Source organism: Malaclemys terrapin, chromosome 4, assembly GCF_027887155.1.
Source record: "Malaclemys terrapin pileata isolate rMalTer1 chromosome 4, rMalTer1.hap1, whole genome shotgun sequence".
NCBI classification, from domain to species: domain Eukaryota; kingdom Metazoa; phylum Chordata; order Testudines; family Emydidae; genus Malaclemys; species Malaclemys terrapin.
In genome coordinates, this window is record NC_071508.1 from 101,554 (window position 1) to 116,280 (window position 14,727).

Here is a 14,727-nt window from a genome sequence, read left to right on the forward strand (position 1 = left end):
GTGACAGCGTGCGGAGCGGGGGCGAAGGGGGGGGGAGAGGGACAGACCCCCTGGCCTTGAGAAGACCAGTCCCTTACTCCCCGTAGCGCTCTAGAAGCCCTGCCCTGTAGTGTTTCGGTGCCCAGCCCCTCTGCCAATGGGGGGGCAACGTACCTTCATGCCCCAATGGGCTCTGTACCGCTGAGGCCAACCTTGCGGGGAGGGGAGAGGCTCAATGATCACATGTAAGGTGGGAGGTTGGGAAGCTGATTCAAGGGGGCTGGCCCCCTCTCATGGGGCCCGGGTGCATACAGTGGGGCTGGGGTTCCCTTGAGGCAGGGCCCCGGGGGTGCTCAGTGGGGCTGCCCCACCCCCAACGTGGCTCAGACGAAGGAGTACTGGTTGTTGACGGCCCGGGCATGCCCCGTGTCTCCCTCTGGCTCCTCAGCCTGGAGCTGCAGGAGCCTCCCCATGGCCCCGTCCTCCGGGTCCCCTGTGGTGCCCCCTTCCTCCTCCTCCTCCGGCAGGGAGGGGTTGCCGGGGGCTGGGGCTTCGGGGACGAGCCAAGGGGGCTGCAGGGGCCCCTCCTCCAGAGCTGCGTGCCAGGATGGGGGCTGGGGGGGCCGGCTATGGGAGGTGCTCGGCTCTGTGGAGACAGACAGACAGACAGACGGGGTCAGGTGTTAGCTGATGCCCTTGACACTGAAACCCCAGCCCCCACCCCCCGATCAATAACAGGGTGACAGCCCCCCACTCCCCACATCAGGGACAGGGCCACACAGGAGGCCGTGAGGACCAGCCTGATAGACCTAGGACCCCTCTCCCCTAGCAGCTGCTGCCCCCCAACATCTGTAACAGCCCCCTGCCCGCGGGAGCTCTGGGGAATAGGGGTGAGCAGCGGCAGCTCACAGACACGCCCCCACCCCCCATGGATGGCATGATGGGCCATGGCGCACACAACAGACACTCACTCCCTCGGGGCCAGGCCCCCCGGCGCGGCTCACACTTACAAACAGTCATTCGCGCCGATGGAGACGAGGCCGGGCGAGTCAGGGCTGCGCTGGGTCGGCTCACAGGCGGCGGCTCGGCTGCCCGCCCTGTCCCTGCCTGCAGGGGTGGGGGGCACGAGGGGGGGGAAGACAGAGACGCCCGTCAGATACGGGGACAGATGGATGTGGGGGGGACAGACGGGGACAGCCGCCCGGCCTGGGGGGGACAGACAAAGCACAGACGGATGGACAGTCATAGGACAGGACAACTGCCAAATAGGGCTTGAACGACCCCCTCTCCTAACACAACTGCGCCCTCCCTTCCCCCCCGATGGACCCATGCCCGCCTTCCCCAAGCACCTCCCTCCCTCCCGAACCGTACACACACTGCGCCCACCTCCTTCCCCACCAAGCCGTATGCACGCCACACCCACCTCCATCCCCCACCCCCAGCTGGACCCACACACTCCCCCCCGATCCCCGAGCCAGACGCATGAGCCCACCTCCCTCTGCCCCCCTGGACACATGCACCTACCTCCCTGAGCCAGACACAGGCGATGCCGTCTCCCCCCCGCTGAGCCAGACGCATGCCACGCTCCCCCTCCCTGCTGAGCCAGATACACGCCCACCTCCCTCCACACATACCCCCAGCCCCAGATAGACACAAGCCCTCCCCCACAACCACATGCATGCTTCCTCTTCCAGGCAGCAAGACTCAAACACATTCCCCCAAGCCAGATGGGGAACAACCAGCCTGGGCTTGGAAATGCCCCTCCCCTGACAGCCACTCTCCAGACAGCCGGATGGGAACCCCCACGGCACGGAGACCCAGCCTCGCAGACAGACAGACAGAGAGGGAACAGCCAGCCCCATGGCTCCCCTCCCCCCCAGAGCCCACGGGGGAGCAGGCGGACAGGGAGCCTCCAGCCACGCCTCCTCCAGCCAGTTATGAATGAGCTGTGAGCCTCCAATGGAACTGCAGCTGATGTGCCCTTCCGGGCGCCCGGCACACCCACCCCACAGTGCCCCCACTCCCGGTGCAGCAGGGCCCCCTGCCACGCTCTCACCATGCAGCCGCTGCGAGGCCACCACATAGCTAACCAGGGTGACGTCGCTGGAGCCGCCTGACTCCAGCGGGATGGGGTGCACTCGGAAGTGCTCCAGCATGTCAAAGATGGTCTGGAACCAGAGGTGCTGCACGCGGCACTGCCCATCCTCGTTCAGCGACAGGCGCAGGTGCTGGCGGGGGGAAGGGGAGAAGCAGGTCAGACCATGGCCACAGGCTCCGCGGCCCCAGGGCTCCTGGCCCTTCTCTGGGGATGGGTCCACGGGCTCGGGCACTCACCTTGGCCTTGCCCTGGAAATTGAAGGTCAGCACGTACTCCCCACGCCGGGTCTCGCTCTGTCGCACCAGGAAGACACCATGGCTGCTGGGGCCGCCAGCCAGGACCAGCTGGGCAGCCTTCAGCCGGGACAAGGTGCCGTGGAACCAGGGGTACTCGGAGAGGGGGTGCTCTGGGTCGCCCCCCCCGGGGTCCGGCTCCCCCTGGAACAGGAACGAGCCTGACACGGGAAAGGGGAGTGAAACAGCACACGGGGGGCACGGCTCCCCGCTCAGTCCCCGTCCCCTTCTCCCGACCTGCTTCCCACTCGGCCCCGTCCCTGGCACATTCTCCCGACCTGCTCCCCACTCAGCCCAGTCCCTGGCATGTCCCCCCGACCTGCTCCCCGCTCAGTCCCCGTCCCTTCTCCCTGACCTGCTCCCCGCTCAGCCCTTGTCCCCAGCACATCCCCCCAACCTGCTCCCCATTCGGCCCCCGTCCCCGGCACGTCCCCTTGACCTGCTCCCCACTCAGCACCTGTCCCTTCACCCCAACCTCCTCCTCCTCCTCCTCTCAGCCCCATCCCTGGCACATCCCCCCAACCTACTCCCCACTCGGCCCCCATCCCTGGCACGTTCCCCCAGACCCATTCCCCCCTCCCCTGAACACACGCCCACCAGACCCAGTACACCCCCCCAGCATGCCCCTCCTACAGACCTGGTATCCCCAGCCCCCCAAGCACACCCACCAGCAGAGACCTCTCCCTCATCCCACACCCCCTTCCCAATTACACCTTTGCTTCCCACAAAATCTCTTTTCCACTCTGGGTCCCGCTCCTGACACACACCTCCTGGAAACCCTCCCATCTCTGGCTACATGGTCCCCCTGAACTCCTCATTACTCCTCCCCCAGTATCCCCGCATGGACTCCTCTGCTCTGTACCTGTGGCGTCAGGAGTGTCGGGGAAGGGCGTGTGCAGCAGGCCAGGGGGGTACGGACCCTGCAGCCGCTCAGCTGCCTCATCGATGGGGACCCGGGGGGGCAGCTCAGGAGGCAGCAGCTCCATGGAGTTGAAGTGGGAAGCAGCAATGGAGATGGAGCTGGGGGAGATGGAAGCCGAGGGGCGCTCGGACAGACCCCCATACGCACCTGGGGGGACAGATGCAAATGAAGTTACCAATCCCCACAGAGCTGGGGGCGCTGGGACAGACCCAGTTCAGGGTTGGCTCATGCTGAGGCCATCCCATGCTGTGTGGCTCATGCTCCCTCCTCAGCAGGTCCAGCTGGTCTGGGTTTCTCTGGAAGCACCCAATTCCTGAACGCAGTGTGATCCAGTGGCGGGCAGTTCCACTGGCCCAGGGCAGCACATTCTCTGGATCCACCATTCCCCATGTACCCATCTCAGCTCTCTCTTCTCTCCGTTATTGTCTACCGTGTCTCCTCTCTCTAGTCACTGCCACCCCTGCAGACCCCGCCCCTGAATAAGACACTCTCAGCCCATGGCTGCTTCGAGATCCCCTGGGCCCAGGGGGTAACTCTTTCTGCACCACCTCCCAGCCACAGGGAAGCCCATGCCAGCTTTGGCTGTGCTGGGTCACTGCACCCAGAAGCAGTGGATGGAAGAGAAGTCAGGAGCCAAGTGTGAAAAGGAGGAACCAGGCTGGGGAGAAGGGAGCTGGGGATGGAGAGACAGGCTATGTGTCTAGCGTGGCAGGTGTAGGAGAGAAGATGGCTGAAGGAGCTGGTCTAGAGGAAGGGCTGGGGGGGGGGACCAGCTATGGGGTGCTAGTACCTGGGGGGGGGGGGGGGGGGGGGGAGAGAAGAGTGGGGTTTGGGGACCAGTTATGGAGTTAGGGTGCTGGTATGGCAGGTTGTCACAAAGTGACAATTTTTTGTAACATTTTTATACAGGTTGGTGTGTGTGCACCAGAGTTTCCCTCCTGTGCTGCATTGTTGCTCAGAGGGGAGAACAGGTCTGTGTGCTCTCACCAGGCTAGGACACAGGTGTGGGTGTCGCCTAGTTGTCTGGACCCTTAGATCCCATATCAGTGGAGCTCTTCAGAAGACAATGACAAATCCAATACCTAGCAACCAACAACCCAGAGACATACCGATTTCCCTGCTGTGACACCCTGTACTCCATGGTCACCACTTTTATATGGCTGCGATCTATTTGGTACAAAGTGTGCCTTGTGAGGTATCATTTGAAAACTCAATCTGCTGAACATCACGGCCCCATTGAAATGTGTGTAACAACACTTCATGTCAAATTATGAGGTTTTACTGTATGATTGTTAGTGAAATATGTTGTGATTCTGCATAACCCCATAAGCCAATTTCTCAGAGACAAAGCTATGCCAGCTAGGGGCTAAAAGATCACTGCCTGCTTAATCAGAGATTCACCAGCAGGGGACTTGCAAACAGGAAATTTACAATTCACCTGAGCTGATGTACACCATGGAACCGCCGGCCCTATGACCCAGCAAGGGCTTGTCCAGCACAGAAGGCTTGGGGTGTCAAAGAGGGGGAAACGCCTCTAGCCACCTCTCCTCTCCTCCTACATCAATGAAGACCTGCAGGGTACTGAACTAAGGGGAGTAGTCCCAGGCTGAAAGGAGAGAGAGCCTATGAACTGAGAATTACCGGCAGCATCTGGTGTGGAGAGAATGATGTTTGCTTCAAATCTTATTGAGCTTGGTAAAGTTTAGGAATTAGCTAGTGGTTTTATCTTTTTCTTTTGTAACCAATTCTGACTTTTATGCCTTTTCCCTTATCACTTAACTGGGTCTTTCTCCAGATAATAAACTCTGTTTACTGTTTTCTCTAAACCAGCTGGTTCAATTGAAGTGTTTAAGAAACCTCGACTTGAGACAACAAAGGCTGGTGCATGAACGTTACCCTTTGTTGGGATGTTCAACTGTCTATGAGCTTGTATTGTCCAGTGGGCTACTGAGCAGTGTAAGACGCACATTACGGGGGGGGCCAGAGCTGGAACAGGGGATATGCGGGTGCCACCCTGTGTCGACTCATGGCTGGCTGGGAGAGCTTCATGTAAACATCTGCGAGTGGCTGTCCATGCTAGGGGCTGCGCGTGAGCAGTGTTCAAGGCACCAGGCTGGAGAGCTAAGGGGACATGGCAGTCCGGTCAAGGGAATGCCACACCCACCTCTTAGCAGGGGTCTGAGCTGCATCTCCCCAGCTTGGGGGCAAAGGACTGGGGGGAGGGGGAAGGGAGGGGAAGTACCCTGACTGCCTCCAGCAGACCACAACCTGGGAGCCTGACAAAGAAGATCAGACAGACGGGGAGAGAGCCTGCCCCAAGGGACTCCCCACAGCCTGGCGGGGCTCTGGGCTGAGCAGAACGGACTGGGCTGTAACCTGCACCCCTCTGCGCTACCCTAAGGGCTCCCTGTGCCGTGGCCAGCTAACACACCCGACTGCACGCCAGCGCTATGGGGCTGTCCCTGCCACGCTGGGCGAGGGGCACCGTCCCAGCAGTGTGGGCATGTCTCTGCCAGGGTCTGGGTTAGCGGGACTCGCTGGGCAGAGCTGGGAGAAGCAGGAGGCTGCAGCCCAGAGGTCCAGTCTAAGCAGGCAGTGAAGCCACATGGCTTATCCAGGAAGAAGAGAGACCCCAGGGGGTCTGGCTCACTGAACAGGTCCTCTAAGAGACTGTTCCAAAGCTGTGGCCATAGCACCGACCGTGCGGCTTTGGGACAGAGCCGGAGGGGGCTGGGAGCATGCCATCCATCTATGGTATGGGAGGAGGCAGGGCTTGGGAAGGGGGCTGGCTAGAGGCCCCTGGTAAATGGGGATGCAGGGCAGGGGGGCCAGCTACGGGGTGCTGGTTTGGGGGGAGAAGAGGCAGGCCTGGGGAGGGTACAGGGTAGAGAGGTTGGGGATTTGGTTACGGGGGAAGATGGCTTAGGGGGTGGTTCGGGGGGCTGGCAGGACCGGGGGTCTCTGCTGACACTCACCCTGGGAGAGCTGCTCGTTGCTCTCGCTGGGCAGCAGGGGTAGCTCCCGGCTTGGCATGCTCTCCGAGTGGTTGAGGCAGGGAAGGTCTGTGCTGTCCGTGTTCTCCCTGCAGGGACACCGGCATGATTCACAGGTGAAGGACACCCCCACCCCGGGGGATGCTGCCTGGCTCCCCCTCCTAGGAACAGGGATCTGGACCCTGCACTGAGCGCAGGCCCGGAGAAGGAACCCAGGGCAATGCAGGGGGTGGAGGAGTTGGTGGCACAGGGGGATCCCAGAGCAAGGCAAAGGGGACCCGGAGCCCTGTTGCCGTGATGGGGAGATGTCAGAGCTGGGGTTGCGGCCGGACGCTGGCTCACTCACCCCGGGCTCATGCAGTCCTGGATGTCGGCCAGCCACGACCTCATCTGCAGCGAATCGACCGTCTCCAGGATGTACTCGAGAGAGTTCTCCATCTGCCAGGTACACCGGGTCAGCACCAGTGCCCCGGGCACCCCCTTCCCAGTCCCTCATGGTGCTCCTCCCTCCACCCCTCCAGCATCCCAATCCCCCAGCCCTATGGCACCCCTCTTCTGCCACTCCAGCCTCAGGTGCTCCCACCCCCCTCCTCCCATCCCCCACCAGCACGGCACCCCCAGGACATCTTCCAGAACCCCTCCTGCACACGCCTGTGGGGCCACCCCCAACCTCCCAGAACCCAATTACACCCCTCCCCCACTGAACATCTCCACAGCCTGGCCCCACAGCTGGGGCTTCCTGCTCAGACCCTCAGCACTGGGGGATGATCCCCTCCTCCCTGCTCCCCCCCCCGGTGGGGGTGTGTGTGTCACAGCCCTCAGATGGTTCCACCTGCTCCACCCCAGCCCCGTGCTTAATCCACGACAGCAGTGGTGCAAGGAAGGGGTGTGGCTGATTCTCCCCCCCCCCCCCCCCCCCCCCCCGTGAGCAATTCCCCCCACAGCGCCTCCCAGTCCCCCGCACCCACCTTTAAGACAAAGGTGTTTTCCTTGTCAGGCATCTCCAGCGGCGTGGTGGTGCGCACATCTGTCACCGCCGAGCAGAGGATGCTGACCCGGGCCTTGGTGGACTGAGGGCAGGTGAGAGACAGCAAGGTGAGATGGGACCCGCAATCAACCCAGCCCTGGGCCGGGCCATTCATCCCCTCCCCACACAGGGCTGTGTCAGGCCAAGTGTGATGGGACAGGAGTCATTACTGACCTGTTACACTGAGGGTGCAGCCCAGGGAAGGGACTTTGCCAAGACTGCACAGCCAGATCAGGAACCCAGGAGTCCAACCTGACTCTCCTACCCCCGCTCTACCCCGGTGGTTCTCAAACAGGGGTATATGTACCTCTGGGGATACGCAGAGTTCTTCCAGAGGGTACATCAACTCATCTAGACATTTGCCTAGTTTTACAACAGCTACAGAAAAAGCACTAGCGAAGTCAATACAAACTAGGGCTGTCAATTAATTGCAGTTAATTCAAGTGATTAACTCAAAACAAATTAAACAAACAAATTAATTGTGATTAATCACAGTTTTAATTGCACTAAATAAAGAATAATAGAATACCAATTTACATTTATTATAAATACTTTTGGATGTTTTTCTACCTTTTCAAATAAATTGATTTTGATTACAACACAGAACACAAAGCGTACACTGCTCACTTTAAATATTTTATTACAAATATTTGCACTGTAAAAAACCAAAATAAATAGTATTTTTAATTCATCTCATACAAGTACTGTAGTGCAATCTCTTTATCGTGAAAGTGCAACTGATAAATGTAGATTGTGACATAACTGCACTCAAACATAAAATAGTGTAAAACTCCAGAGCAAGTCCACTCAGTCCTACTTCTTGTTCAGTCAATCGCTAAGACAAACAAGTTTGCTTACATTTACCGGAGATGCTGCCCGCTTCTTATTTACGTCACCAGACAGTGAGAAGAAGGCATTCAGATGGCACTTTTGTAGCTGGCATTGCAAGGTATTTACGTGCCAGATATGCTAAACGTTCATATGCCCCTTCATGAACCATTCCAGAAGACATGCTTCCATGCTGACGACGCTCGTTCAAAAAATAACGCATTAATTAAATTTGTGACTGAGCTCCTTGAGGGAGAATTGTATGTCTCCTGCTCTGTGGTTTTACCTGTGTTTTGCCAGATATTTAATGTTATAGCAGTCTTGGATGATGACCCAGCACGTTGTTTATTTTAAGAACACTTTCACTGCAGATTTGACAAAATGCAGAGAAGGTCCCAATGTGAGATTTCTAAAGACAGCTGCAGCACTTGACACAAGGTTTAAGAGCCTGAAGTGCCTTCCAAAATCTGAGAGGGACGAGGTGTGGTGCTTGCTTTCAGAAGTCTTAAAAGAGCAACACTCCGATTTGGAAACTACAGAACCTGAACCACCCCCCCCAAAATCATCCTTCTGTTGGTGGCATCTGACTCAGATGATGAAAATGAACGTGTGTTGGTCTGCACTGCTTTGGATCATTATCAAGCAAAACCCGTCATCAGCATGGAAGCATGTTCTCTGGAATGGTGGCCGAAGCATGAAGGGGCATACGAATGTTTAGCATACCTAGCATGTAAATACCTTGCAACGCCAGCAACAACAGTGCCATGAGAACACCTGTTCTCACTTTTACGTGACTGTAAATAAGAAGTGGGCAGCAGTATCTCCTGTGAATGTAAATAAACTTGTTTCTCTTAGCGACTGGCTGAACAAGAAGTAGTGAACTTGTAGGCTCTAAAGTTTTACATTGCTTTCATTTTGAGTGCAGTTATGTAAAAAAACCAAACCAAAACCAAAACATTCTACATACATAAGTTGCCCTTTCATGATAAAGAGATTGCACTACAGGACTTGTATGAGCTGAACTGAAAAATACTCTCTCTCTTTTGTTTATCTTTTTACAGTGCAAATATTTCTAATAAAATATAATATAAAGTGAGCACTGTACACTTTGTATTCTCTGTTGTAATTGAAATCAATATATTTGAAAATGTAGAAAAAACATCCAAAAATATTTAAATGGTATTCTATGATTGTTTAGCAGTGCAATTAAAATGGTAATTAATCACGATTAAATTTTAATCTCATGATTACTCGCAATTTTTTTAATCATTTGACAGCCCTAGTACAAACTAAAATTTCATACAGCCAATGATGTGTTGCTCTATGCACTATACATTGAAATGTAAGTACAATATTTATATGAGCCCAGTAGTTTTTAAGAGAGATAAAACTTGGGGTACACAAGACAAATCAGACTCCTGAAAAGGGTACAGTAGTCTGGAAAGGTTAAGATCCACTGCTGTACCCCGCTAAACCCCCACTCTCCTCCCAAAGCCAGGCAAGGTACCCAGAAGCCCCGTCTCCAGAACACCTTTCATTCCACCTCGTCTCTCACAATATGTACAGCTCTAGCAATGCTCCTTAATCCTGAACCGCAGCTCTCTGCCACCCCGGACCTGAGGCTCCCCCGGCCAATCCCTACTAGCAGCCCCCCCATGAGGAATCCCATCAGGTGGGGGGCTGCCCCCAAGGATGGGACACAACTCCCACTGCCTCTCACCTTGGGGGGGATGTAGAACTCCAGCAGGTAGCCCTCGCCCTCTCCCTTGCCTGCCTTCCGCAGCAGCAGCCGGCATTTCTGCCATCGGGCCCGGCTACCACCCCCCCCTCCGCTGTCATCGGCCACGATATAATTGAGTAGCCCCTCCCGGCGCACACTGGACAGTTCCACTTTGGGGGCAGGCGCCTTGCTGAGCCGCAGCCTCTCAAACTTGTGTGTCCAGCGCTCGGTGGGCAAGGAGTCCGCGGCCCCACCCCCTGAGGAGTTGGAATTGGTGTTGGCCCCGCCAGCCTCCTCCTCGGTGGGGGACTCGGCTGAGCTCTTCCACTGCAGGATGCCTCGCATGCTGCCCCGCACACTGCGGCTGACGTTGCGCAGGGAGAAGCGCTTCTTGAGCTTAGGCTTCGTGCTGGCAGTCGCGGCAGAGGCTGAGACGTCCTCAGAGCTACGAGACTGGCTGCTGGACAACCCCGAGGCCAGGCCGGGCTGTGGCTCCACCGGAGAGGCCACCGAGGAGTCGCTGCAGGTCTCGGAGAGGTCACGGGTGGAGGAGGAGGAGGCGCCCCCAGGGCAATGGTGGGCACCAGTGAAGGGAGCGATGTCGCAGCGGGGGGGTGAGTCGCCGGCACAGGCCCGGCTCACCTCGGCCTCGAAGTGCTCCACGAAGTGCTCCGCAAAGCGGCGGGAGAAGGCAGCCTCAGCCCCTGGTGCTGCAAACTGGGGGTTCTCGCTCAGGAAAGCGCGGAAACGCCGTGCGAAGTCCAGGGCGGCTGCCCGGGCATGGGCCTCGCAGAAATCCCGCCAGCCGGGCGAGGGCAGCGGTGCTGCCGCCGCCTCCACCACCCCCGGTGGCGCCACGCTGCCGTTCATGCTGCTGCCACTGTCCAGGAGACAGGGGCCCCGGGAGGGGCTGGGCGCCAGGATCCTGACCACCAGGAGGCTGCTGCTGCTGCTACTGTCGTGCTCACCTGGGAGAGTGGGGGAGACAGAGAGTGAGAAGACAAGCAGGAAATGTAGCGCTGTGGGGTGAGCCCAGAGGCCAGGGGAGCAGAGCACCATAGGGGGACTTTGGGGGTGCACCAGGAAGCGATTGGTAAAGGGGGCACAGCTCCAGAGTGAGAGAAGAAATAGCCCCAGGACACACCACATGGCCGGGAAGCTAAGCAAAGGTGACAGAAGATCCTGTGGGGGTGGAACTCTAGGGTGGGAAGAGGGCACAGCACAGAGACCTCAGGGTGGGGGATGGGAAGGGGCTGGGAGAGCCCCTAGAGATACCCTGGGGAGCATGGTGCTGGGCTGTGGGAGGGCACTGCACCCAGGCCACTGCACCAAGGGGGCATGAACCCCAGGAGGGGAAGATGGGCTGGAGGATTCCCCTGGGAAGAAGGGGCAATGAAGTGCCTAGGGGAGTTGCTGGGGAGACGTCCAGGTGGCAAGAGGGAGAAGGTGGCTCCAGGGTGTAACACTGGAGAGGATTGGGGGAGACAGCACCGTGGGAAGGAAAAAGGCTGAGGGGAACGACCATTCTGTCTCCCCCTTTCCCCTTACGCCCAGGCTTAGCCTCCTTCTCAGTGCCCCTCAGTTGCCCCAAACCTCCTTTCTTCAAGCTCCTGCCCCAGCCAGGCCCCCACCCCCAGTGCCCCTTAGCCCCCCCAAACCTCCTTCCTCTGGGCTCCTGCCCCAGCCAGGCCCCCAGCGCCAGTGTTTTCCCTGGGAATTGAAATTAAGTGGGGGTGTTCAAATTTACAGGGGACTGAGGGCGGATGAGAGGTTAGACTGTGAGGGTGAAGGTGGGCTGTATGGCACCATAGTAAAAACTGAAAAATGTTTCACAACCATTTTATTAGATTTAACTCATGTTTTAAAATCATCATACAAATTAAAGTTGGCTACTCAAGCCTGCTATGAAGCACGACTTCTACATCCTTCTTGGTTTCTTCTTGTAATTTTGCACAACTCTGTTAATGAACTTCTCAAATGTACTGCATTCATTTTTTGGTGGCTTCTCATGTGTCCGGTACTTCCAGTCCTTCAGGATATGCTCATGATTATGCAGAAGGCAACTCCTTTCAGAACACAAAAGTCTATTCAACGAGGAAAAAGAACACTCAACTGTAGCTGTTGAGACTGGGAGTAGCAAGAGATGTATTCCTACTTTTTTCATCCCAGGAAACATAGCACAAAGATCAGGTCGAGCCACGAGTGATGAAAAAGAAAAAGTTGAAGTCAAATCTTTGTCCGTTCATCGTATGATATTCCACTCTGTGTTCAAATTCTTTGCTCTGTCCTGATCACATGGCAGCCCCATTGTTGGTAGTGTCTCACTTCACGTAACAGTCGGTGTTTTATAAGACAGGCATCTGTAAAAGCTACGTGGAGGTTGAGTAGAATCCAGAAGTCGCTGTTGTAGATTTGTAAGAATCAAGTCTGTGTACTTTTTCAGCTGTCTTAACAAACACTTCTTGTCTTCTTCACTTAAGGATTCAATATAAGTGCCTTCATTAGTCAACTTCTTGATTGAAGTCTTTGCTTCTTCCAGTACATTTTCAATGGCTCTCTCTTTGATTGATCCAAGCGTAGCAGCTATTGCTGGACAGAGATCTACTATGCCTGGATGGCATTGTTTAATGACCCAAGTGGTTTCAACAGTAGACTTAAGAGAGAGAGAATGGTGATAGTCTTCTGTAAACTTAGTAGCAAAAGTTGTCCACCAGCCTCACTACTTAGATCTGTCCTATCTCGGTAGATACTTTCCAAAGCCAGTAATAATGGTTGCAGTAATTTTAAGACAACAGCCAAGGATCACTCATGAGAAAGCCAGAGGGTTTTCCCAGGTTGGACTAATTTGAACTTCAGTCACATTGTATCTTATATTTTTTCCAAGACATTCAATCCTTCTGGACTCTTGCTGGGGGGGGAGGGGGAAGAGTATAATGAATACATTAAACTGATGGCTTTTTAAATATCTTTTGAAGATTCTGCACTCATACTAGTGCTAGTTGGAGAAGATGGTCTCTGCATTGTGTATAGGAGAGATTAGGGTTATACTTTTCTTTGAGCAAAGCTTATACTCCACTACGTCTTCCAGAGAAGTTTGCAGCTCCATCAAATGCACAAGCAGCCATCTCTCTGGGGTTCAATTTACAAGCAATTAACTCTTCTAAGACGTGGGTTGTCAGAGATGCAGCAGATGTGTCGTCTATAATCTGAACATCTAGAAATGCAGCTGTTGGCCTGCTACTGACGTGAAAATAATCAAAATGACTTAATAATTGATGCCCATGTGCATCGATTCATTCATCGGCCACATATGCACATTTTCTGAATGCAGTGAGAGTTCTTCACTTTTTCAACTGCTGAACCTTTCACTGCTGCACCACATGCTTCTAACCAGCCAGTTGAGTTTCTTGCAGAAAGATAGCGAACATTTGCTGGTCTTGTTCGGAACCAGTGTCCAACTTCAGGATTAACAACGGAAAACTAATTTAACATTGGACTCCTGTTTGCAGGGTGTGGTATCTCTTGCTTAAATAGAAAGTACGATTGTTGTGACAGCCACATTTGTTCTCAAAACTGTGTTGTGTCTCCAGAATTCTTAAAAGCCTCGTTAAGTTCTTCTAAAATTGGCTTTGATAGTGACTGGCTTACAAGGCTTTCTGCATGTCGACGCAGTCCAGAGGCTTGGCGTTTTGCAGCCTTTTAATGTAGGTTGTCAGCATTGGCTTTGCTGATCAGTTTGGCAAACCAAGCTCCTCCATTTTTAATATATAAACCCACGGTATGCCCACATCTTGAATACTGCATGCAGTTCTGGTCACCCCATGTCAAAAAAAGATATATTGGAACTGGAAAAGGTACAGAGAAGAACTGAAATGATTAGGGGTATGAAATAGATTCCATATGAGGAGAGATTAATAAGACTGGGACTTTTCAGCTTGGAAAAGAGATGACTAAGAATGGATATGATAGAGGTCTATAAAATCTTGACTGGTGTGGAGAAAGTGAACAAGAAAGTGTTATTTAGCCCTTCAAATAACACAAGACCTAGGGGTCACCCAATTACATTAATAAGCAGCAGGTTTAAAACAAACAAACACAAGGAAGTATTTCTTCACACAACGCACAGTCAACCTTTCAAACTCTTTGCCAGAGGATGGTGTGAAGGCCAAAACTATAAGAGGGTTCAAAAAAGAACTACGTAAGTTCCTGGAGGACAAGTCCATCAATGGCTATTAGCCAGGATGGGCAGGAATGCAACATCATGTTCTGAGTGTCCCTAGTCTATGCGCACCAGAAGCTGGGAGTGGATGACATGGGATGGATCACTGGATGATTACTTGTTCAGTTCATTCCCTCTGGGGCACCTGGCATCGGACACTGTCAGAGACAGGATACTGGGCTAGATGGACAATTGGTCTGACCCAGTATGACCGTTCTTACGTAAAATGAATTATAATATAACAATACAAATGTTTAGTACTAAAATTCCCCAAGATAGTGATCTCTCAAGATAGCAACAATGTGAGATAATTACTTTGGCAAATAATGCATTTTAAAAATCTTGACCTACTAGGAAATGTATATTTATATTAGTTTCCCAGTCACAAATCTAGCATTTGGGAGCAAAGTCACTAAAACGTAGTCCAACAAACAAATGTTCCTTTAATGTACTCCTCCCTTCTCCCTCCACTGCACCCCACTCATAGCTGTTGTCCTTGGTCAGTGGAGACACAGAATTCAGAGGTGCTTTCATGTGAGTTCACCTCCCACCCTGCGGGGGGAGGTTGGGGGGGGAGAAGGCACCTTGTTCTTTCCTCCAGACGCTCGCCACTTGCTCCGGCTGCTCGCTCTGGCTGCTGTTTGTCAT

The 14,727-nt window shown here is 54.5% G+C and overlaps 1 protein-coding gene across 1 annotated transcript; it reads right to left on the reverse strand.

Annotated features, from left to right (window-relative positions):
* Window positions 1-518: 518 nt before the first annotated feature.
* LOC128837387 (SH2B adapter protein 1-like) lies at window positions 519-14,727 on the reverse strand. The gene is made up of 10 exons (XM_054028539.1): window positions 14,664-14,727; window positions 9,861-10,828; window positions 7,254-7,355; window positions 6,632-6,723; window positions 6,268-6,374; window positions 3,233-3,439; window positions 2,314-2,531; window positions 2,036-2,207; window positions 990-1,086; window positions 519-625 (listed from the first exon to the last, which is right to left on the reverse strand). The coding sequence occupies exons 1-10, from the start codon at window positions 14,725-14,727 to the stop codon at window positions 607-609; spliced, it is 2,046 nt and encodes a 681-aa protein (XP_053884514.1). The 3' UTR covers window positions 519-606.